The sequence below is a fragment of the Phoca vitulina genome, unplaced genomic scaffold (assembly GCF_004348235.1).
Source record: "Phoca vitulina isolate PV1807 unplaced genomic scaffold, GSC_HSeal_1.0 scaffold22, whole genome shotgun sequence".
In the NCBI taxonomy this organism is placed as follows: Eukaryota; Metazoa; Chordata; class Mammalia; order Carnivora; family Phocidae; genus Phoca; species Phoca vitulina.
The window spans coordinates 29,348,446-29,370,967 of NW_022589725.1; the positions used below are offsets into that span (position 1 = coordinate 29,348,446).

The following is a 22,522-nucleotide window of genomic DNA, read 5'->3' on the forward strand; positions in this document are numbered from 1 at the left end:
GGTCCAAGGGAGAGGGGCTGGTTGGAGTCTATGTCATTCCTGAAAGAATGGCAATGGCCAGAAGCCATGGGAAGCAGAGTGACAACTGAAGAAAGGCCCTTGGGGCTGGGGGTGCTCCCCGTCCAGTGGGCCTCCAGCCAGGCTGACAACTACTTGGTGTGGGCCAAACTAGCCTGGGTAACCACGGTGACCAAGCATCTCACAGACTCCAAGCCCTGTCCCATCCCTATCCCAGGCAGGAGACCAGAGAAGTGGGAAATCCTCTTGCTCTCCAGGCCAGGGCTGCCAGAGAGACCCATCCCCAAGGGCCAGAGTGTCCCCCGGGGCTGGGACGGGAGCAAATCAGAGGCTAGGGTAGGAGCTAGGCAGATAGGGTGGCCGCTGGGCGCCAGAGCTGCTATGGGTGCCCGGCCTTCCCTGAGACCATCTGGGACCCCATGGCCTCACCATTCACACAATCATCTTCCTGGCCCTGCCCAGGGGGCGAGCCCACAGGTGCATGAGGTCCACACCAAGGGACACTTCATTGATTATCTACTGGAACGGGAGAGGTGGCCACCACTGTGCATCCACTCTGACACAAGCGGGTGACTCACTCCTTTCTCTCAGTAAGATGGGGGTCACGATCCCCATTTTACAGCTGACCTCATGGAGCCCTGGGGGAGATACGTCACCCAGGGCTGGGAAGGCTTCCTCTGAGCTGTGTGCTGGCCCTGGGCCTCGGTGACCACTCACTAACAAGCAGCCTGCGAGGCCGAGCCAGGCAAGGTGGCCAGGATCACAGGGGACAGATACAATGACACATGCTTGCGGTGATGACCTCCAGAATCTGGGAGAAGAAAACAGGGCTCTGGAAGGCTTCCCAAGGGAGGGAGGCCAAAGGAGTCTTCAAGGATAAGGAGAAAATTTCCAACCAGCTACGCAGTGAAAGGCCTCTGAGACTAAGGGAGGGGCAGGAGGAGAGGCCCAGGGGCGGCAACGAAAGGCCATGTGTTGGGGGAGCGGATGGAGCAGGCGCTCAGGGGTGCAGGCTCTGGTCTGAGGATTAGGAGCGACTGACAGAGCTTAAAGAGGGCCTCACGGGACCACGTCAGCAATCAGGAGCCCAAAAGGGCCTCCTGGGGCTGCAGGGAGGAGGGTGTGGCCAGGGGAAGGGGGCCTGGCTGGACGCCTCGGAGCAGGATGGGTAATGAGCACCAAGGGGGTGTCCCCACGTGTCTCACAGAGCCCTGCAGCTTGTAGACTGGGAGCTACTGTATCAGGTGGGCTGCCAGTGTGGTTTTGGAAATCTTGTCAAGCAGCCACCACCGAGAGAGAGAGCAGTAAGTGTCCAGCATGAGGGGCAGCCTCTAGGGGCCTCCTGTGGGGTACACTCCCGCCTTGCACCCGCTGCCCTGCCCTCGGTGGCTGGGGACCCCAGGAATGGAGAAGAAACAGGCCACTGTGACTGTCAGAGGCTGCACCCACTCATGCATCACACCTCCAGCTCAGCCTAAATTCAAGGGGGCAGGCACAAGGAACTAGCCAGACAGCCACACGGCCGAGCAGCTGTGGGAATACTCGCTCCTGTTCTCACTTGACCTTTATTTGCGGGGGGAGGTCAACAAATTTCACAGGGATTTCTCAGTTTGTCCGGAGAGAGGATACAGAAGGAAGGCCCCCCAAAACCACAGACTTAACCACTGGTGTGCTGCCCAGCTGGCCCTCTTTCATGGCGCATCTGCTCTGGCCCATGGCGCACCACCAGCCAAGTGGGGGAGGCTGCACAGCCAGCTCCTGGCAGCAGGGCGAGTGGCTCCCCCTGCATTTAACCAACGAGCCAAGAAGGGCTCACATGAAGGCTGCATGCAGAGAGTCTTGACAGAGACGATGGGGCCCACCGGGGAGAAGCCTACTGAGCTCTAAGGAAGGCCACAGAGACCTGCCTTTTTCTTTTCTTCTCCTGGGTGGCGCATTAACCAAGAGTAACCACCCAGAGGTTCATCTTCTGCTCTTGCCATCCCCACTGCACAAATTTCACGTCCCTCCAACTGGGGTCAGAAACTCAGGCTGCCTTGTTTCCAACTATTCTCGAACAAGCAGATGGAGGGGCCCTGAGGAAGGCCAGACCGCGTGGGACATCACCAGTCCTAGGCCATCTCCCTGGGCCTGCCGCCCAGACAGAAGAGGCAGGTAAGCGGCGGGAGGGTGAGAGCAAGCCACAGAATTTTACTGAAAAAGACAGCTTTCGAACTGGGTGTAACCAGCCCCGTAGGGCTCTCAAGAGAGAGGCATGGGACAAAGCCCAGTGAGTTCTGACAGGGGTGGCCGGGGGTGAGGGGAGTGGCCCCTCGTGTCATGTGTCCTGACACATCGTGAATGATGCCCCCAGCCCTCGGCAGCAGCACGGACCCATGACTATCATTCAGGAAGTACAAGTGTTACCTGGGTGGCAAGCCGTCAGCTGATGCTAAGGAGCCAGCCCCTTCCCCACAGGTCTGCTCCACAGACAGCAGAAAAGGGGAGGAGAGCAGCTCCTTCACTCCCCTCCCCACAAGTTTTTGCTCCAATTTTCAACAAAACCACCTTGGATCCACTGGGCCCAATCTCCTTTCAGGGTGCATACCCTAAAAAGATGGCCCGTCACAAACTGAGGGCCCTAAGCCCCGACTTAACATCCATGCGTTCTTAGACACGTGGTCATGGGGGGGCCGCCACCCCACAGCTAGCCAAGGGCCACCACAGGCGATCCGGCCGCAGACGCCCCAGTGCGGGGGGTAGTCGCAAGCCGGCAGGCCCGAGCCAGGCGCCAAGGCGGGAAGGCCGACCCACGATGCGAGGGCAGCACTGGCCACGGCCCGGGGGTGCTCGGGACAGGGCGCGCACGCTGCTGTACCTTGTTGAGCTCCCTCAGTTTGCTCTTGGCGACAGCCGCGTCCTCCTGCTCTGTGGCCAGCAGCTTCTCCTTCTCTTCCAGCTGGCGCTTCAGAATTGCCACGGGGTCGCCCTTCTGAGTGGCCTACAAGTGCCCACAGAGCAGTGTTAACAGAGGGGCTGCGTCCCCCCGCCCCAGCAATCAGACCGGGACCCACGACAAGAGACAGCAGGGCCCTGATCAAGTAGGATGGGGCTTCTAGATGAGCCGGTTCTATCCCGACTCCACTCACTTCTGGGAACGGCACCCCGACCTCAGCCACCCGGGCTGCCAGGCCTCTAGGCCCACTGTACTTAGGAGCTCTTTAGACCAAAAGCTTCAGTTCTCTGGGCTAGTTTTTAGGGGCATGGTGTTTCCCATTAACTGGGACCAATGGTGGCCAGGGCCTCTTCCTACCCCACCGCGGGGCAATGAGTCATCGCTTCCGGTGCCCACCCCTTAGCTGCTGTGTGAAGCCTGCAGGCTGCTAGCTGAAGCGTGGAGACCTTGGGAGGGGAGGTCTACTCTGGGGATAGTGGCCTGAGGTGAGTCCGGGCCTGTCTCCTTGGAGGAGTGGTCCTCCTGACCTCCAGTCACTCACACGCCAGGAGACACCCTTCCCTCCCCCAAGCCCACTGAGGGAGGAGCTCCCCTGTGACTGCACGATGTGTCCACCTCAGTGAGGGCCAGGAAGGGAGTAAGCCCCACTGGCCTCAGGGCAGGGGTCACTGGCCTGGCTCTCAGGACACCCCCCAACATCAGTAACCACTAGGGTGTCACAAAATTCTCTAGCACAATTACCTACAGTTCCGACTCTGGAATAAGGAACAAACACGTGCCACGCAGCACCTCCCGGGGGGCAGCTCACTCGCCACCACCACCACAGGGCAGGTGCAAGCCTCTGAGCTGGCCCCCAGTGGCAGTGGGACAGCAGAGGAAGGTGCTTCCAAGACCGTCACAGGGCCCCCCCCACCACGCAGTGTGTCCCTACACCTTCTATCCTGCACCCGAGCCCCGGCCACAAGCCAGCTGAGCCGCAGCTCCCGTGTTCCCCCTCAGGCGCGTGTAACACAGAGCCCGGCCCTGGCCTGTCACGGCCTTCCTGTCTCTGCAGCTGGGCTGGGGCAGAAGCCGAAGTGAACTCGGGGTGAGTCATGCAGCCTGTGTCTGAATAGGGGTGGCAGGGTTCTGCCGAGAGGCAAGCGGAGGCTATTTTATGACCTCTGTGCAGCTTGGCAAGCCGCTTGCGGCCAGCCCAATGGGATCATTCAGGGGAGGCTGGGGCCCCAGGACCAGGCGAGTACTGCAACTTGCCAGCTCTAAGGGGAGAGCAGGGAGGGTGGGGGCCACCTTATGCCAGGTGTCCTGAATGACGCCAGCTTTCTCAGACAGGATCTCGATGAGCCGCTGGGCCTCCCCCTCGTTGAACACCATGCTTCCAACCGTGGAGACCAGCGTCTTGTAGGGGAGGTAGAGAGGGCTGTCGGAGTCCGGGGGCCCTGCGCAGTGAGAGAGAAGGAGCAGGGACTTACCCTCAGACCCAGCAACCAAGCCGGTTCTGCCTCGAAGCAGCAGGGCCAGGCAGAGCCGAGGGCTGTCCAGCTGCCTGGGCTGTGCCGGCTGAGTGCAGAGCCTGCCTGGGTACCCCAAGCTCTTTCGGAGTACTGAGAAATGGACCAGACTATGGGTCCCTGCACCGTCCTCTCAACTGCCCAAAGAGAGCAGAGGGGGAGAGGTCCCCGAGGAAAGAAAGGCTGTTTTCCTGGATTGGGGGAGATGCCCCCTCCTATGTTATCGTCAAAATGAGCAGAATTAAGCATACTTTCCCCACAGCTACTTTTTTCCTTCCTTCTTTTTCCAGCAAACTGCTTGGTCCGGTTCTCGCCCTGCACGGCCCAGCAAGGTTAAGCCCCCTGCCATGACCGAGTCCCATAGCCCCGGCCCCTCACGCACACAGACCCCAGAGCCACAAGAGAGTCATGAGAGGAGGACAGAAAGCAAAGGCTCGTGTCTCTCAGGCTGCATCTCTGTGGTCCAGGGGAGAAGGAGGCTCTTCCCAGTCACCTGGGTTCAAACACTATTTCCGGCTTTATGAAGCCTAAGGCCGGTTTTAGGAGAGGGGAGGCTGGGCTTGGTTCTTTCCACAACAGGCCTGCCCGCTTGTCAGTCCATAAGTGACCTTCTGGAGGCCGACAGCCACCTGTCACTTCTGCAGTGCTCCTGGTGTCCCCCACCACACACACACACACACACACACACACTCACACTCACACTGCAGGCTCTCAGGCAGCCTTGAAGACAGGACAGGGTGAACTGAGGTGCCCCACCTGGCAGCACCACCCCCACCCCCAAAATGCCTGGATCTGCCCCACAGCCCACTGACTGGGGAGCCACAGAGGAGTGACATAAGGGAAACAGGCCAGCCTGCTGAGGCACCTTCGGCTAAGCCCACCTCACTGAGGACAATGAATGGGGAAGGTTTCCATGGCAACCCTAAATTCTCTGGCCTGTCACAATATTTTCAGTGACTAGTCACAATATTTTCATCGCAAGTCAAAGCAGTCAGCATGATACCTTAACGGGGGGGAATGTGGGGCGTGGGCGAGCTGGTTGCTATGAGCACCTTCGTTGTAGAATTTCTTACCCCGGTGAAGCTGGAGAGAGTAAAAATAACCAGGCTGAGAGACCTAAGCACTCAAGGGTGTCACGAAAATGAAGCGGGGGTGAGGTGCATGCTCCCTTCAGCCTTTCTCCTTTTCACTGAGATATGTATATAATATAATTTTAGTGGTAAACTTATACACACTAGAAAAAACGTTCTGACTACAGCCGAGCCAAAAACAAAGCAAAAGCTCCCCTCGAGTTCACTATTGGAAGAAAACCCCACCGTGAGCATTCTGGTTTACAGGCGCCCCTGCTTTTCCCCCTCAGCCTGCAGACAGAGGCTTACCGCCAAGGTTTTCCAGAAGAGGGAAGTCCACTCTTTCAAAGACACAGCTGGAGTCAGACGGGGCAGGACAGCCCCTCTGAGGCTGACCCCTGCACAGTGTCCCTTCCTGACTCAGGAAAGGTCTACTGCGCTGTCCCAACATGCTGGCCGCCAGCCACGCGGGGCTCCTGGGCACTTGAAATGCGGCTGGCGTGAACCTAGGTGTGCTACAAAGTACCAGTACACCCCAGGTTTTGAAGACTTGGTATGAAAAAAAAAAAAAGTAAAATATCTGTAATAATTTTCTGTATCGACTGCATGTTGAAATGACAGTACTTGGAGTAAACTGGGTTAAATAAAATATATCCCAAATTAATTCTCTTTGCTTCGTGTTTACCTTTTATCATGTGGCTACTAGGAAAGTCTGAATTACATACAGAGCTTACACGTGCAGCTCACACTGTCTTTTCTAGTGGACAGGCCGGGCTACTCCTTTCCAGCCCTGGGACCCCTCTCCTCAAGCATGCCCTGCTAAAGCCGTGGTGGCCCCTGTCCCTACAGAGGCCTCAGACTGACCAGGGGCTCCTCAGGGGGCAGCCTCCTGAGCGAGGCGGCCTTGGACAAGTTCCTTCACCTCTAGGGGATGGCTTCCATGGGGTCTGGGCCAGAACTCTCAGAGGTGCGGACTTGCCAGGGAGAGCCAGAAACGAGATTTTTATGTGTCATCTCCTGACCTTTAGTGCTGACAGCTACCTCAATGAAAAATAAATAAATCAAACCACTGTGGGGTTGGAACACATCCGTGGGCCAGGTCCGGCCTGCAGGTCACCTCTGCCCTTGGGCAATGGGACACCATGGTCAGAACAAGGCCCCTGAGCCAGGTGGCCTGGGCTCAAATTCCAGCTCAGCTCCTGTCTGCCTGTGCATCCTTGGGCAAGTTGCTTCACCTCCCTTAGCCTCAGTTTCCTCATCTGTGAAATGGGGGTAAAAATCAATCTTTCCCCTCTCACAGCCTCACTGCAAAGATTAAATCCCAACATGTTTGGAACGATGCCCGGCATAAGAAGCACTGCAGAATCAACCAGCGGGCCACCTTCAAGCCCCAGTCACAGGAGGGCCCCAGACCCTGACCCCACCCGGCCCCCGAAACAGACAACACACAAAGGGAGGGGCTCAGGGGGGCTAAAGCGACTCTGCCCTTTCTCCGACTCCCACAGGGGACAGAGAAGTCATGCAAAGGTGGTGCCCAGGAGCCAGCCCCGCAGATACAGTGGCACAGCCCGCAGGCCCTGTGGCTCCTGCCTTGGGTGGGTGGGGAGCACGGGTGCATGGCTCCGTCTGCACCCTCTCGTGAGGCTAAAGGGGCCTTATGTAAAGCAAGGAGCCCTCTGCCTCTCTGGGCCCCTGGCCAAGGAGCATGCAGCACGGGATAATGTACGTCACACCTCAAATTCCAAAATGAGGTGCCCTTCTGTGACCCTGCTGGGAGCTTTAGTCACCTAAAATTAAACTTGTCTTGCAAACAGGCACTTAGGAGTCTCTTCCTCACTGTCAACTGCGTGGTCCTCTAGGGAGAGTTTTCACGTAACTACCAGGATCCCCAGCGGCCAGGTGTCAGTGCTAGGGACCCTACGGGGCTCCAAAGCTGGGTACTGTGTCGGCAGCAGCTCCTCCGGCATCCAGTTACTGGAACACTCCCGCACAGCTCACGTCTAGCCACGTCAGCCAATAGGGTGGCACCAACAGCTGCTCGTCCGTGAGGGGATTATGGCCCAGGCCCGGCGACAGCCCATCACTAGGCTCCAGCAAAACGCCAGCGGCTGGCACAGGTTGCCCCAGGGCGGGCGGGTCCCAATGGTCTCCATCCACAAAGTATGCTCCTACTGTGTACCGGCAGTCAGCAAACTGCTGGGCCTGGAAAGGTAAGTCCGAGGTGGAAGTGCCAGCTAAGAGGCAGACGAGACACGGGACGCGTGGCAACCACGCAGCAGATCCACACAAAGGGAATGTGGGGTGGGCGTGCGGCCAAGGATGCAACCGCGGCAGCGGTGCCGGGAGAGATTTCAAAGCGGGATGCTTTAGCCAAGCACTGCTGTGTACGGAGAAGGCAAGGGCTGGTGCAAGGTGGGGGCAGCAAGGACAGGCAGCCTGGCTTGGAAGGAGAAGTGAGACTGCAGTGGGTCCACGTCTTCACAGGCCCCAAGGATCTGGATTCTATCTCATAGGCAACACCAGTAGGGAGAAAGGTCTGTGACTGGGAAATGTTATTTCAGGACACCTGGGGGACAAGGCTGGAGGCAGGGGCAGAGGAGGGAAGAGCCCAGGGCTGAGGGCCAGGCCCAAGGGCACTGAGGAAGCTGAGCTGGGGGGGCAGAGGCCCAGGTGTTAATCCAGGGCCTCTGCCAGTGCAACCTGCCACGGGGGTGAGGTCTGGGGGCTGGGGGAGAACCCCAGTGGCAGAAACACTCGTTTGTTCAGGGGACATCCAGACCAGTGCTGCAGGCCTGTCTCAGACGCACAGATGCAGGCCAAACAGCTGCTGCGCCAGACGCAGCATGAGTGCCACCCCAACAGCGTAGGCCAGGTTCCCCCGCGCCTCCCACAGCAGGAAGCCAGACCCCAACGTTGGGGAGACGTCCATGCCCTGACATCCCCAATCACCTAAGTCAAACTTGGGTCCAAGGCCCCAGGAAGGGCTCCCCTGCACCTCCCTGAAGCCCACCACTGCACAAGCAACCATCCGACTTAGAGACGAAGGCGAGCCCGACTCCTGCCGGCCCCAAACACAGACGGCACCCCCCTCCCACACCATAGTCAGAGAAGCCGGCAGGCACACCTGTCTCTAGAGATGTGGGACCAGCCAGTATGCCTGCCGGCCTCCCCACTAGCTTCACACTGGGGGACGGAGGCTGCAAGGGTCCTCCTGAGTTTGCGGGAAAGCAGCCCTCACAGGGCCCCGGATGGAAGATCCACTGAATGCATCGGAGGCAGCGGCGGCGGCTGCCCCCGGGCAGCCCGCACGCATGCACGCACGCAGCCAGCTCTAAGCCCAGCTCAGGCTGCAAAGCCCGCCACTGCCCAGGGGCTGCCCTGCCTTCCCAATCCCATAGAGGCCCCAGAGGAGCAGCCACACTGGACCCCCGACTACCAAAGACACTAACATCTGGCGCTTAACCTGCATGGACCAAGGACAAAGAATGTTAAGAGCAGCCCGGTTTGGGGCCTTTGAATCCGGCCTTTTCCTTTGGAGAAAAAAGTAATCTGTTAGCAAATCCGGGAGGCTGTGCATTTAATAAGGTTTCATGGAATTTAAAAATCCCATAGATGAAATGACTTTTTCTCATTATACTTTTTCCCCCAAATTTCAACAAAATCAAGTTTACAACTGGAAAAAAAAAAAAAAAAGAAAAACATCACAGTATTTCTTAAAGAAAGACAAGCCCTGTAGGACCTCTGGGCAAGGTCCTTCCGTGGGCTTCCTCAGTCGCGAAGCTGGTCCAAGGACAACACGCCTTACTTAAATGACAATCGAGCTTTTAGCTCATGCCTGCAGAAAAGACAAGATCTGTGCACCTGTGGGCTTCCTGACCACAGCTACATCAGGGCAGCCATGGGAGCCCCAGCGCCGCCATGTTTTAAGATGACTGAATGGAGAGTTCTGGAAGAATATCATCCAGCAGCTTCTCTAAGACATGGCAGTGCCATACTGATTCAGCTCTTTCCCTAAGGGATGCTTTTGTTCTTTCAAAAAAGAAAAGTTGGGTTTGAAGAACTGACACAGAACGTGAACAAAGGCTCAAAAGCCCTACAGAGATTTCAGAGCTTCAAACCCTGAAAAACCAAGTTCGAAAGAAAAGAATATCAAACCTAATCTCAGTACACACCTGTCTGTACCTCAGCCCTAAGGGGCTGAAGAGTGGCTGCTGAGGTGGGCTGGGCCTGGCCTGAGAGGGGCCTCAAACGGAGGGACCGAGGCTGGAGGCTGTCCCGGCCACCATCTGCTGTCCATGTGACTTCTGGGAAGTCTCAAAAGAGAGCTGAACTTTGGTTTCTGCTTTTGGAAAAGCAGGTAAACCTACAAATCCACGTTACAGACCTATAGGGGGATAAATGCATGTAAAGGAGCTTCATAAACCACGTGCCTAACCAAACATCTGGTTGAGAACAATAGTGTCACATTCCTGGTGGTAACCCAGCAAACACATAGTGCAAGAAGGTCGCTGTGGGAGGTGCTGGGGGGGGATGGGATTGTACGAAGGAAGGGGTGTCACTCCTATCAAGTCACATGGTTTAAGATTAGGGCCCCTGCAAAGCTACAGACCCCTTCAGCAAAGTTCCCCTAGTAGGTCTAAAAATTCTTCCCTATCTCCCCTGACCCCTGGTTGACCCCTGCTTCGTTAGATTAAAGAACATGATCCTATTTGTGCATTTTTGCCTGCTCTGGCAGAAGGAGTGGCCCGGGGGTGTGGGGGGCTTGCACCATATGGAGCCCCCCAAGACCTTGCCAGGTTCACAGATGTGGGAGCCACTAACTTTCCATCTCAGCTCGGTTCATGACCACACAGTGGGCACCCAGGGGCTAGGATGTGCCTGAGAAGAACTGGCCACTTTCCTCCCTCGACCTGGACCCCTGAAGGAGCAGGCACTCCTTTCTGCCGCTCGGAAGACACTCAGGGGACTTATGGTTAGGGCTGGGCTGCCTCACAGTGCCTGAAAGGTGAGGAGTTCCACTTTAGTACAATGAGTGCCTGTTTATTTGACTCACAAATAATGGAGCTTTTTTTTTCTTTTCCATCTAAAAAATAATGCAGGTTACGGAAAAACTGGAAAATGCAGAAGGGCAAAGGAAAGATACTAAAATTTACCCACAGTCCTGTCCCCCAAGAGGGCCTTTCTCCCACACAAACTTGTGTGTGTGTGTGAGTAACAAGGTCATCGTGAGATCTCAACATGAGAGCATGTTCTACCTTCTGCAGGCTGGCCGGGATCCCCTGGGCCCTGACTGGATGGCCTTATGACCCCCAGCAAACAGGCCGCAGATGGGGAAGGGGGCCCAGGGTGAAGCCAGTGCAGGAGGGAAGGACCCCACTCAGCGGCAACAGTGCGCATGCCAAACTCCAGCAGAAGCAGGACGGTCTGGAGCATGTGCAGATGGGCATCCCATGTTCCCCAAGTCTGTCCTTGGTTTATGTGGGGGCCAGGCCTACACTGTACGAATCTGGACTCCCTTCCAGGTGCTGGGATGAAAGGGCTCGCCTAAAAGGGTCACCTCACCCTCCCATTAGCACCCATGCAGCCCAGGGCAGGCGGGCTGGTAGAAGTAACGCCAGCAAAGACAGAGCCTGAGGGCAAAAATAGATCTTCAAGATTTTCAAGAAACCACCACCATGTACACAACACACTTCCTGTAAGAGGGACGCGGCTTTTCCTAATAAACACCACGCATGAGAATGAACCAGCGGAGGCCTGCAAGCGGGGTTGCTCACACTCAGGAGCTTTAGTTCCGGGGAAGTATCCACTTCTCTGTGGTTCCCTGAGTTTCCTCTTCTGCAAACGATAAGAAAGGAATCCGTGCCTTCTGTTTCATAAGCAAGTGCCTTCTCCTTATTGCACACCTGGGTTTCTAATGCTCCCCTGAAGTGATCACCATTCCTACAGCACCATGGGAATAGTAAAGTCAGGTGCAAGGCTCTGGAAAACACACATGTGGGCTTCTCATCACCCTGTGAGAATAGGAAATCGTGAAATGTCTTTGGGGAGCCATGTAGCACTGTAGCACTGTCCTCCTAAATTAAAAATGCACCTGCCTTTTCACTTAGCGATGACGTATCTACAGAGATGCTCACGCTATAATACACATACATTACTGCGGCATTAATTTTAGCGGCAAAAAAACCTGCAGAGTCTTGGGGCGCCTGGGTGGCTCAGTCAGTTGAGCATCCGACTCTTGGTTTCAGCTCAGGTCATGATCTCAGGGTCATGAGATCAAGCCCTGCCTCTTGGGCTCCGCACTCAGCATGCAGTCTGCTAGAGATTCTCTCCCTCTGCCCCTCTCCCCACTCACTCTCTTTCTCTCTCAAGCCATAAAAAAAAAAAATCTTAAAAAAAACCCTGCACACTATTTAATATCATTTAAGTAAATAAATGAGATATTCCTACTCCGGAGTAGGACGGAGCTGGAAGCAACAGCCCTATAGGCACAGTACAAAATGATGTCACCAGTACCCTGGTAAGCAAAGCAAGCTCCAAGCTGTGTGCCCTGCAGGCCCCAGCCGGGTGTGCCGATGTGATGAGCAGAACATCTCCCAGGCTCCCCCGGGGAACGGGTGGAGAGAGGCACGGAGTGGAAAGACTCGGTTTTTCACCTTCCATGCTTCTACATTGTTCATATTTTGTTTGCTGGAAGGACGTATTCATACAATAATACATTTTCAAAGCATGGATTAGGCAGACAGGTGTTCACTGTCAACTCTGGCCCCGGACAAGTGGTAAAACCTGCCACATGGCCCTGATTTGTTCTTGTAGGAAAAACACATCAGAAGTTCTGGAAGAGTTCCAACTTGGGCCTGCAGAAGCATGTCCTGGGCCCACCTCCACACCTGCCCGGGTCTCTCTCTGGGGTGCCTGTCAGCGAGGACCCTGCTGGGCCCACCTGGTGACAACTGAGGACACACCCCTGTCTGTGGTGCCCCCCAGCTCCAGGGCAGGGTTTGCTACTGATCTGTCGTGTGTCATGGGCTGGCCGCAGCCTCCACGACCTCACTTGTCACATCGCGCTGGGATATGGAGGACAAGGGGGAGCTTACCCCACACTCCACGCGGGACGCAGGCAGACAGAACAAAGCACGGGATGAGCTGTGTGGTGCCAACACAGAGCTGCAAAGACATGCTCATTTTCACAGGCTGCCCCCCTCCTGGTGGCTCTGGTTTAAAACAGCATTGCCCAACAGAACTGACTGTGCAGATGGAGATGTTCTTCCCTGCACTGTCCAAGGAAGGCCGCCACTGGCCACAGGGGACTACGGAGCGGTGAGGGGAGGGGGTGTCATGTCAATGGGGGGGGTCAGAAATGTTCTGATCTTGGGCAGCATGTTCAAGATTTGGAAGAATCTGCTTAGACTGGACCCCTCTAAAAATGTAAGGGCTGGATGAATTAGATTTAATTTAAAAAGAAATCAAACCCTAGAAAATATCAAAGACAGCCAAAATTAATATGGATCAGCCAGGATGACGGGAGACCGGACGACACTCCGAATTTGCAGTGAGAAAAATGAAAAGGCCTATACGGGGCACTTGGCCACAAAAGCAACCGTGTGGATCGTCAGACAGACCCAGAATGAAAAGCCAGCCACACAGGGTATCATGTGCAGCTGATAGGCTACCTGAAAGGTGAACTTCTTTATTCTTCAGGGGGGCCTGAGAGTCTAGAGACATGGGGAAAAAACTGTCTTGTACTTTATTTTTCATTTTCCTGAGTGCGCACTGTGTGATCTCAGCCTTGTGTTCCTGTGGTTGGGGTGTAAAGCCATCTTCGAGTCCCCCCTCACCGCCCCGGGGAGATGCAGGCCACTCTCGGTGCCAACACCACGAAGATCCTGAAATAGTCCGTGTGTTCAGAGATAGTAGAAACTCCCCCCCGGTGCAGTGCTTCTCCTGCTTTACCATGCGGATGAATCACCTGGGGAACTCGTTAAGATGTAGTCTGACTCAGTAGTTCTAGGTGGAGCCTGAGACTCTGCACTTCTAACCAGCTCCCAGGAGATGCTAATGCCATTGGTCCCAGGACCACAGCTTGCAAGGTGGGGGAGGGGAGTAGTAAGGACCCCTGAGGCACTGCCAGGGTGGCACGAAGGGCAAGGTGAAGTGTCTCCGTAATGCCTGGCTTCCAGCAGCTTTGCAGCTCTTCTCTGTAAAGGACTGTGGGCCTGAGGGTGGAATGAGTGAAGTGTGTGCTTTTGTCCTCAGTTTGGGGGTGTGGTGATCCCAAACAGACACGCAGTTCAGGGCTTGCTCTGAGGATGCACTCTGAAGTCAGAGGTCAGTGACGAGCCATCGAGGCCCCTCTCCGCTCTGGGAGCCTTCAGTTGCTTGCAGTGATATTCCCGCCTCTCCAGCAAATCTGATTTCTTTCCATGTTTCCAATTAGCCAGAAGCTGTGGAGACGGAGGGTCTGAGGAACAAGTCCATGGACAGCATGGATTTTCCCAGTGACTTATGGAATGGGGCTCACCCTTCTGTTGCGATGACATCTCGTACGTGGAGTTTCATGTTCCAGAATTAATCTGACTCATATTTAGCATTTGGGCTATGATCTTGCAGCCATGACTGTGTTGCTGAATGGGAAGCAGGCCACTTTCTTTTCATGCAGTTATACCGCACATCCCATGTTCCTCCCTTGGCTCGAGAGGCTGCAGTCAGCCCTGGCCGCTTGCCTTTGACCTCCTTGTCTGCTAGCTGCAGGTGAGCTTCTGTTGTCTGTCCAGGGCCCGTCCACCCCCAGTTTCTCCAGGGTCCTGTGCACTCAACTCAAGGCACAACTTGGGCTGGGCTGGCCCAGAAACTCGGGGGCCTGGAGATGTGCATCGCCTTGGCCAGTGGGGGCACACTGCCTAACGACTAGGAGGAAATGCTGAGGGAGAGGATGCAGATCACTGGCGTGAACAGGTCAGGAAAGGAGTTCCTTCTCTGAACAGAGGAGACCTTGACTCGGGTCAGGGAGGGCTCTAGGGCCATGAAGTCTGAACCGTGGGCACCAGAGAGCAAGAGTCGAGGGCTGGTCACATGGCGCTATCTAAGGTAGCATTCAAATCAGTCAAATGTCAGTCAAATGCCAGCTTCAGGTGCACTGACCACATTCCATAATATTTCATCTTTCTTATCCTGGCCCATGGTATTTCTTTTCTCTGTTCAAATTTTCTCTTATGCCAGCAAGCTGCTGTGTGGGCTCACGCAGGTCAGAAAGTTAGGTCTTCCTCCAAACAAGGCTATTACCTGGAAATTAGTACCATTTGCCTTCCTTCCTAAAGTATCATCACATTGCTATTCCATGCCTTATTTCAGATGTCTAAAGCCGAACACAGTAACAATGGCCATAGGACACAGGAAGCTCTATTCTGAACACACCTGATGCTTTACATAAAACAGATCGGTTCTCAGTTCCATCCCTGTATTCATGTCTCAAGCACCCTGTCCCTGGGTCAAGTGGAACATCACTTTAAAGACAAGGCAGTGTGCCCTCCCTCCAGCCTGAGGAGGCAGACCGAGGCTGAACATTTGGATTTTCAAAGGGCTTTGAGAGGCTGACCCGACCGTGTGGCCAGGTGGGCGGATCCTTGACCCCTGGCAGGAGCCTGAAGCTGTTCACACAGGGTCCCCTCACAAGGAACAGGGTGCTGCCTGAGCAAATGCCCCCCAAAAGTTGGGGGAGGATGAAACCCGAGAAAAGTGAATGTAGCTTCACAAAGGGGTAAGAAAGGGAAACCCAGCTCAAAACACAGGGCCTTGTGCTACCCAGTACAGGCCCACACATTTCAGACCCCCCAAGATACCTCATTAAGACAAATGCAATTAATTTTCCAAATCAACTTATGACTAGTCAGTCTTTTTTTTTTTTTTTTTAAAGTAGGCTCCATGCCCAACATGGGGCTCAAACTCATGACCCTGAGATCAAGAGTCACATGCTCTACTGACCGAGCCAGCCAGGCGCCCCTAATCAAAGACCGAAAAAAAAAAAAAGAAAGAAAGAAAGAATAGAAAACATAAGACTACCGTATCAAATGAATGATGAACATGAAACTGGAACTCACTGGCCCAATTTCTCTAGTAATATGCACGAAAAAGATAACAGAAAATTAATGTTCTGTATTATCTGACAAGTACCTAAAATGGCCCATGAAGTAACTGAGGTAGGCAAGAGAAAAAACTGGGGATGAGGTGGGGATGGATGCCATTGCTCCTTAAAAACACCCTACCATTATTCATTTAACAGACAGACAGACATGAGTACCAGGTGAGGTAAGCAACAGAACAGACCGGCGGAATGCAGTCAGGCCTCTAAGAAAGATCTGCCACGACACAGAAGTGTTCCAGACTGAGTGGTGGATGGAATTACTATTCCTAATTCCTCACCTCTCCTCACACCTACTCACACCTTTTCCAACCTCACATGGCAGTCCATCCCACTGGAGACAGTGGGCTTCCTGCCCCTTGATGCTGGCTCAGTCACATGACTTGCTCGGGCCAATAGAATGCTGGTTTCAAATGTGTCCTTTTACAGCTCTGCCATCACCATGAGAAGGGCTTCTGCCCTCCAGAATCCCTGAAGCCTCAGGCTGGAGCCCAGAAGGAACACGTGTGCAACAGACCGAGGCTCGACCTGCAGCAAGGAGCCAAACCCAGTTAAACTGCAGCGTGAGCCACTCAGTGGAGACAACCCAGATCAGTCAACCTTCAGACAATTGAACAGAAGCATAAACAAGAATAAATGACTGCTGGTGTAAGCTACCGAATTCTGGAATGTTTGTTACGCAGCTCTGTTGTGGCTACAGCTAACTGATACACACGGCTCTCCCAAAGGGAATCCAAAAGCCACTGAAAGGTAGCTTTCCCCTCCAAGTTCAGAGATATCAGAATGACTTACCAGGCTCACCTTTCTTCTTTGAACCAGACTTCTTCTTTGCAGGAGCCTCTTGCTTTGGTGCCTCTTGGCTCTGGACCATTTCTGCATTTTTGCCTTGGATAGGAGCTGACTCTGCCCTTTTACCCTGATTGGCAGATGCATCCACCTTTTTGCCCTGGTTGGGGGACCCTTCTGACTTTTTGCCCTGGTTCGGGGTTCCCTCTGCCTTTTTGCCTTGATTGGGGGCCCCCTCTGCTTTTTTACCCTGGCTTGCAACACCCTCTGCCTTTGTGCCCTGATTAGCGACCGAATCTGCCTTTTTGCCCTGATTCTGGGCCCCCTCGGCTTTTTTGCCCTGATTCTGGGCCCCCTCTGCCTTTTTGCCCTGATTCTGGCTCCCCTCTGCCTTTTTGCCTTGATTCTGGGCCCCCTCTGTCTTTTTGCCCTGGTTGGGGGTCCCCTCTGCCTTTTTTCCCTGGTTGGGGGTCCCCTCTGCCTTTTTGCCCTGGTTTGGGGTTCCTTCCTTTTTGCCCTGGTTGGGGGCCCCTTCTGCCTTTTTACCCTGGTTGGGGGTCCCCTCTGCCTTTTTGCCCTGGTTTGGGGTTCCCTCCTTTTTTCCCTGGCTGGGAGCCCCCTCTGCCTTTTTGCCCTGGTTCTGGGTCCCCTCTGCCTTTTTACCCTGGTTCTGGGCCCCCTCTGCCTTTTTGCCTTGATTCTGGGCCCCTTCTGCCTTTTTGCCCTGGTTGGGGGTTCCCTCTGCCTTTTTGCTCTGATTCTGAACCACTTCCACCTTTTTGCCCTGATTAGGGCTCCCCTCTGCCTTTCTACCCTGGTTTGGGGTCCCCTCCTCTTTTTTGCCCTGGTTGGAGGCCCCCTCTGACTTTTTGCCCTGATTCTGTGCCCCTTCTGCCTTTTTGCCCTGATTCTGGGGCCCCTCTACTTTTTTGCCCTGGTTGGGAGCTCCCTCTGCCTTTTTGCCCTGGTTGGGGGCCCCGTCTGTCTTTTTGCCTTGGTTGGGGGCCGCCTCTGCCTTTTTGCCCTGGTTTGGGGTTCCTTCTGCCTTTTTGCCCTGATTCTGGGCCCCCTCTGCCTTTTTGCCCTGGTTCGGGGCCACTTCTACCTTTTTGCCCTGATTCTGGGCTCCCTCTGCCTTTTTGCCCTGGTTGGGAGCCCCCTCTGCCTTTTTGCCCTGGTTGGGAGCCCCCTCTGCCTTTTTGCCCTGGTTGGGGGTTCCTTCTGCCTTTTTGCTCTGGTTCTGGGCTCCCTCTGACTTTTTGCCCTGTGCAGGGCCGGTGGCTGGGGTACTGGCCTTGGCACCCACTGGGGGCACAACGACCATAGGCACCTCCTTGGGAGCAGTTTCTAAGATGGCAGCCTTGGAAGCAAGAACTTGAATAGAATTCACTACAGAACTGACTGCTGGTTCCACCTTTGCCACTTTTTTCTCCTTTTTCTTTTTGTCCTTAGGGGAGGAGGCAAGCTTCTCTTGGGGCATGGCTGGTACCGTGGCTACGGGGGCAATGACCACGGGGGGCTGGACTGCGGTTGGAGCCACGGCCACTGCGGGTGCCCGCACTGGGTCTTTGAGAAGGATGGTCATGTTGGGGGCTGGCTCATGGTAAGGTATCTTCCCATTGGGTTTCTCTTCCTTTTTTTTGGTCTTTCCTTTCTTCTCCACTGTTTTCTCCTTCTTTTTCTTCTCCACTTTCTGGTGGTGAGTTTTTGCCATCTCCTTGCGCTGGTTAGCCAGGGCCTCTTCATAGGACGTCTCCTTCATGGAGAAGGTTGACACGAGGAAGATGCCGATGGCAGAAACGACCATGAATCCACCGAAGACCACAACCCCCAAGGTCTGAGTGTCGTAAATATCCATCCTGGCTTGCTTTCCTTTCACCTGCCAAATACATACATGTAGATTACTTTTTGCAGAAACTGCGGCATTTGACAGTTTCTATCCTCATCCCTACCCCCAAAGTTAAGCTTTCACTAATTCTTCAGACTGATAAAGTCAAAGAAGAAACAAATTCCGGCAATCTCTGATGTCATACATCCCTTCCTGCCCCTCTTTAGAAGTGAGGTTTTTTTTTTTTTTTAAGATTGATTTATTTGAGAGAGAGAGCACGTGCTCATGGGGGGAGAGGGACAGAGAAACTTAAGCAGACTCCACGCAGAGTGCAGAGCCCAACGCGGGGCTCAATCTCAAGATCCTGAAGCCTCACAGGGGCTTGATCTCATGACTCCGAGATCACAAACCAAGCCAAAACCAAAAGTCAAATGCTTAACTGACTGTGCCACCCAGGCACCCCCAGAAGTGAATTTTTATGAAAGATATGAGCAGACCCCATTAGTGCTAGGACAGGAGGCAACAGAGGAATGGCAGAGTGCAGGTCTGGACACATAATACCCTGGAGACTCAGAAGCTACAATCACAGTCCAAGAGATTCTCCATTGCAGGGGTCAAAGATGCACATAAACACAAGCCCAGGCCAGGGGTGAGACAATGGGGAGTGGTGAGGACTGTGGCAAGAATGCCCCAGTAAATTAGGGGACAAGTGTCCCCCAGCTAGCTGATTGTTGTAGAAATGTGACTGCCATGTTGAGAGATCTTTCACTTTTTTGAATTAGGCTAGAAATGTTTTTCAAAGTGAAATCAACAGATTTTTTTAAAATACCATGTAAACCAAACCAAGTCCTTCTACAGGCTTTGAGCTGCATGCATTCTGGCCAGCAGGCCCCTGGCACACCATCTCTAACTCTGTTGTCTCCCTTCCTCAGTGCTGTGATAAACACAGTAACCCAGGGTCAGAGACAATCCTTCAGAATCCTGAAAAGTGATCAAAATTTGCTGAGGAAAAAATGGCCTTCAGGATCGTTCTTAAAGAGCTGCAGAACTTGCAGGGCACCTGGGTGGCTCAGTCGGTTGAGGGTCGGACTCTTGATTTCAGATTAGGTCATGATCTCAGGGTTGTGAGATCGAGCCCCAAGTCAGGCGGCTCAGTGCTGTGCATGGAGCCTGCTTAAGATTCCCTTTCCCGGGGCGCTTGGGTGGCTCAGTCGGTTAAGCATCTGCCTTCGGCTCAGGTCATGATCCTGGAGTCCTGGGATCGAGTCCCACATCGGGCTCCCTGCTCAGCAGGGAGTCTGCTTCTCCCTCTGACCCTCCCCCCCCCATGCTCTCTCTCTTTCTCTCTCTCTCAAATAAATAAAAATCTTTAAAAAAAAATAATAAAAAAAAAAGATTCCCTCTCCCTCTCCCACCCCCCTTCACAAAAAAAAAAAAAAGTGGCAGAACTTGCAATTTGCACGTTAGGAAACAGGAAGTCTTCTTGGAAAGTACACCAAATAAAAGACCCCAGGTTTGGAATTTCATGTCTGCAGGCTGCAAAGAGGGAGGGAAAACAGTGTCACCAGACCCAATCCTCACCCCAGGGAGGGAGCCCTTTGCCTGATGACACTCTCCAAACCAAGACCATGAGCCACCTCTTCTCATTGCCTGTGGACCAGAGTCCACGGCTTCCTGGCTGCCAGCCCAGGCTGGGTCCGACTTCAGTGAGGAACCCCAAGAGATTTACTTATTTGGATGCATTCATCTTTTATCAACTAACTTTGATGCTACTATCACATTCCCAGTCCCCTGAATAGATCCCAGGCCCCCTAAAGGGGAGCAGTGATGGAATTAGTGAACAAAATGCAAGTGTAAGAAGGCAGGTAAGCGAAGGTGGAAAGAGAGAGGAGGGAGCAGAAGGAGAGAGGTCAACAGGCCCCCTTCCTGGCATGACCCCTGCCCCCCAAATCTCTAGACCTTGGGGTAGGCCAGGTCCAGGCTTGTCAGTTGAGATTCTGCCTCCATTGGGAGTGGGGGAGGGCAAGAGAGTGGGGATTTCTCAAAAACCACAAAATCCAAATTCTGACAGTAGGGCATTTTAAAGAAGGGACTGAGAAGAGATTGTTTCAAATGTCTCAGCGTTGGGTTCAAAGAAGAATCATTCTCATCACAGAACACACACATAATTTCACTGTGGCTTTCTAAATAAGCCCCTTGCAGGAACAGGGTTTAAGGGGCTCATGACCAAAACTCCACAGCACACGCTCCCCCCACGGTAACCCCACCAGCTGCGGCTCTAACATTTTCTCCTCCCAGACTATCACCCTGGGTCTGCAGGACCGGGGGAACCTCCTTATCACAGCTGTAACCTCCACGAATGAAGTGTGAGGTGGGCTCACAGAGTCTTCGAATCCTCGGCAAGTGGATTCTGACCTCTGGCCGTGGGTTCTGACCATGTGAGCCACAGCCAGGTGCCCTCAAGAGAGGCTGTCCCAAATTAGCCTTTCCAGGAACACACTCACAAACAAGGTATCAGAAAGGAAACTGCACCCTGCTCAGCCCTGGAGGGAATCCAGTGGATGGAAGGACAGGGACAAGAAGGCTTGGAACGTTCTACGGTCAGCTTCCATTTCTTGGTGGGCATCCACCAACTAAAACTCTGGGTCCTCACAAGGACCTCTCAAAACTTCACCAACATGGACACATTCAGGTACAAACACTACATTATCATCACTGTATTAATCTATTCTGATGACAAAAGTCCTCTGACACACTCCCCTTTGTCCAAGGCAGCACAATGCCAGGGGCCTGGGTCACTCCATAAGACCCAAGTGGTTTCTCAACAACTGTAGCCTCAAGGGGCCGTGTCCCAGGGAGCTGTAGCAGGGTCACCACGCCGACACGCCACCAGGCTCCTACAAAGCAGGGACTGTCTCCCGCTGAGCACTGTGGGATCGGGGCAGCCTTGTGGTGGAGGCAGAAAAGCCAGGGTTGAAAAAAATTGTCTTGAGTCTTACTCAAGTTAGGCCAATATGGGATACAAAAATATATCCTCTGTTGGGAGCACAGACTCGAGAAAAGCTAGCTGGGGAGAATATTTTTCCTCTGCCACACACACAAATGTATGTTTGATGGCAGCACAATGTGCCTTCCAAGTTTTGCAGAACGGGCTGCTCTAAAAAGAAATCCTATTCCCACCACTAATTCCTGAGTTAGAATTTCTTTAAAAGAAATCTTTCACAGGAAAATGAAAAGCCCTAGCCTTGAGAAGTAATACACTGGAACGCTTACGGCTAAGGCCGTATCACCAGCAACAGCAAGGAAAGCTAACTGAAAGCCAGCAGTCTCGCTGCTCTGCAGCTGGCCTGTGTGGGGCAGAAACCTCATGGAGACCCCAGACTCACAGGGTGAGCCAGTGATGCCTCCCAAGTGTGCTCTGGAGACCAGCACTCTGGGGGCTTTGCTTCTGGAATCCCTGCTGTCATTGAAAGGACCCCCAGCAGGAATGTCCCCCTGGGGTTTCCCACAGGGCCAGGCCCAGGTGGGCAAAGAACTGGGCCAGATGTGTGACCACCCACATCTTGTATGGGCTGACCACAAAGAACCTACGTTCTGTCACTTCGGGAGACGTCTATGAACTAGGTGCTTTCATTTACTATTGCTAGTACACTTAAGAGTGTAGAGCAGAAAGGTCGAGGCCCCGGGAGGGAAGGAAGCAGGAGGCCACCCAGAGGCTCGGGGACCACTCCCAGGTTCGGCTGGCTGAAACTCACTGACCCACCTTGAGGGTCCTAAGAAAACGGCTTTTCTTCTGTTCCTAGCAGGTAAGGATTCAGGGAGCAAATGTGAGTAGCAGTTCTTTAGACATGGCATACATCTGCTAACTCATGTGGCCCAACCTACCCAGTCCAAATTGGCCAGCTCAGGCCAATTTGGCATTTGGGATTTGGGTAGGTCTTGTGAAGAGACCCTTGACAGCACGCCCGCCCCCCGGGGCCGGCTCTCATTGCCAAGCAGCTGCTCTGTCATGGGCCACGTGCAGATGCACGGAGACGCATGGGGCAGGGGTGTGCTGGGCACGTGTCCAAGGGAGCAAGTCTCTGGATGCACTTTCTGGGCACAGGTGACCAGCTAGGAAGGTACAAAACTAAAACAGAGTGACAATAAATCAGAGACCCTAGCAGATACGGCCACATCAGACTACCATCTCCTAAGATGTTTTTGTTGTTACTGATTTTTTTTTTTTTGAGAGGAGAG

The 22,522-nt window shown here is 53.9% G+C and overlaps 1 protein-coding gene across 2 annotated transcripts in view; it reads right to left on the reverse strand.

Annotated features, from left to right (window-relative positions):
- Positions 1 to 22,522, reverse strand: part of RRBP1 (ribosome binding protein 1) — a 62,939-nt gene that overhangs the window by 21,794 nt on the left and 18,623 nt on the right. For both annotated transcript variants that reach the window (XM_032419436.1, XM_032419435.1), the window contains exons 2-4: positions 16,462 to 18,334; positions 4,244 to 4,392; positions 2,876 to 2,998 (exon numbers count right to left, since the gene is read on the reverse strand). In XM_032419436.1, the coding sequence (XP_032275327.1) occupies positions 2,876 to 2,998; positions 4,244 to 4,392; positions 16,462 to 18,313 (2,124 nt within the window). In that variant the 5' untranslated portion in view covers positions 18,314 to 18,334. The remainder of the gene's footprint in view (positions 1 to 2,875; positions 2,999 to 4,243; positions 4,393 to 16,461; positions 18,335 to 22,522) is intronic.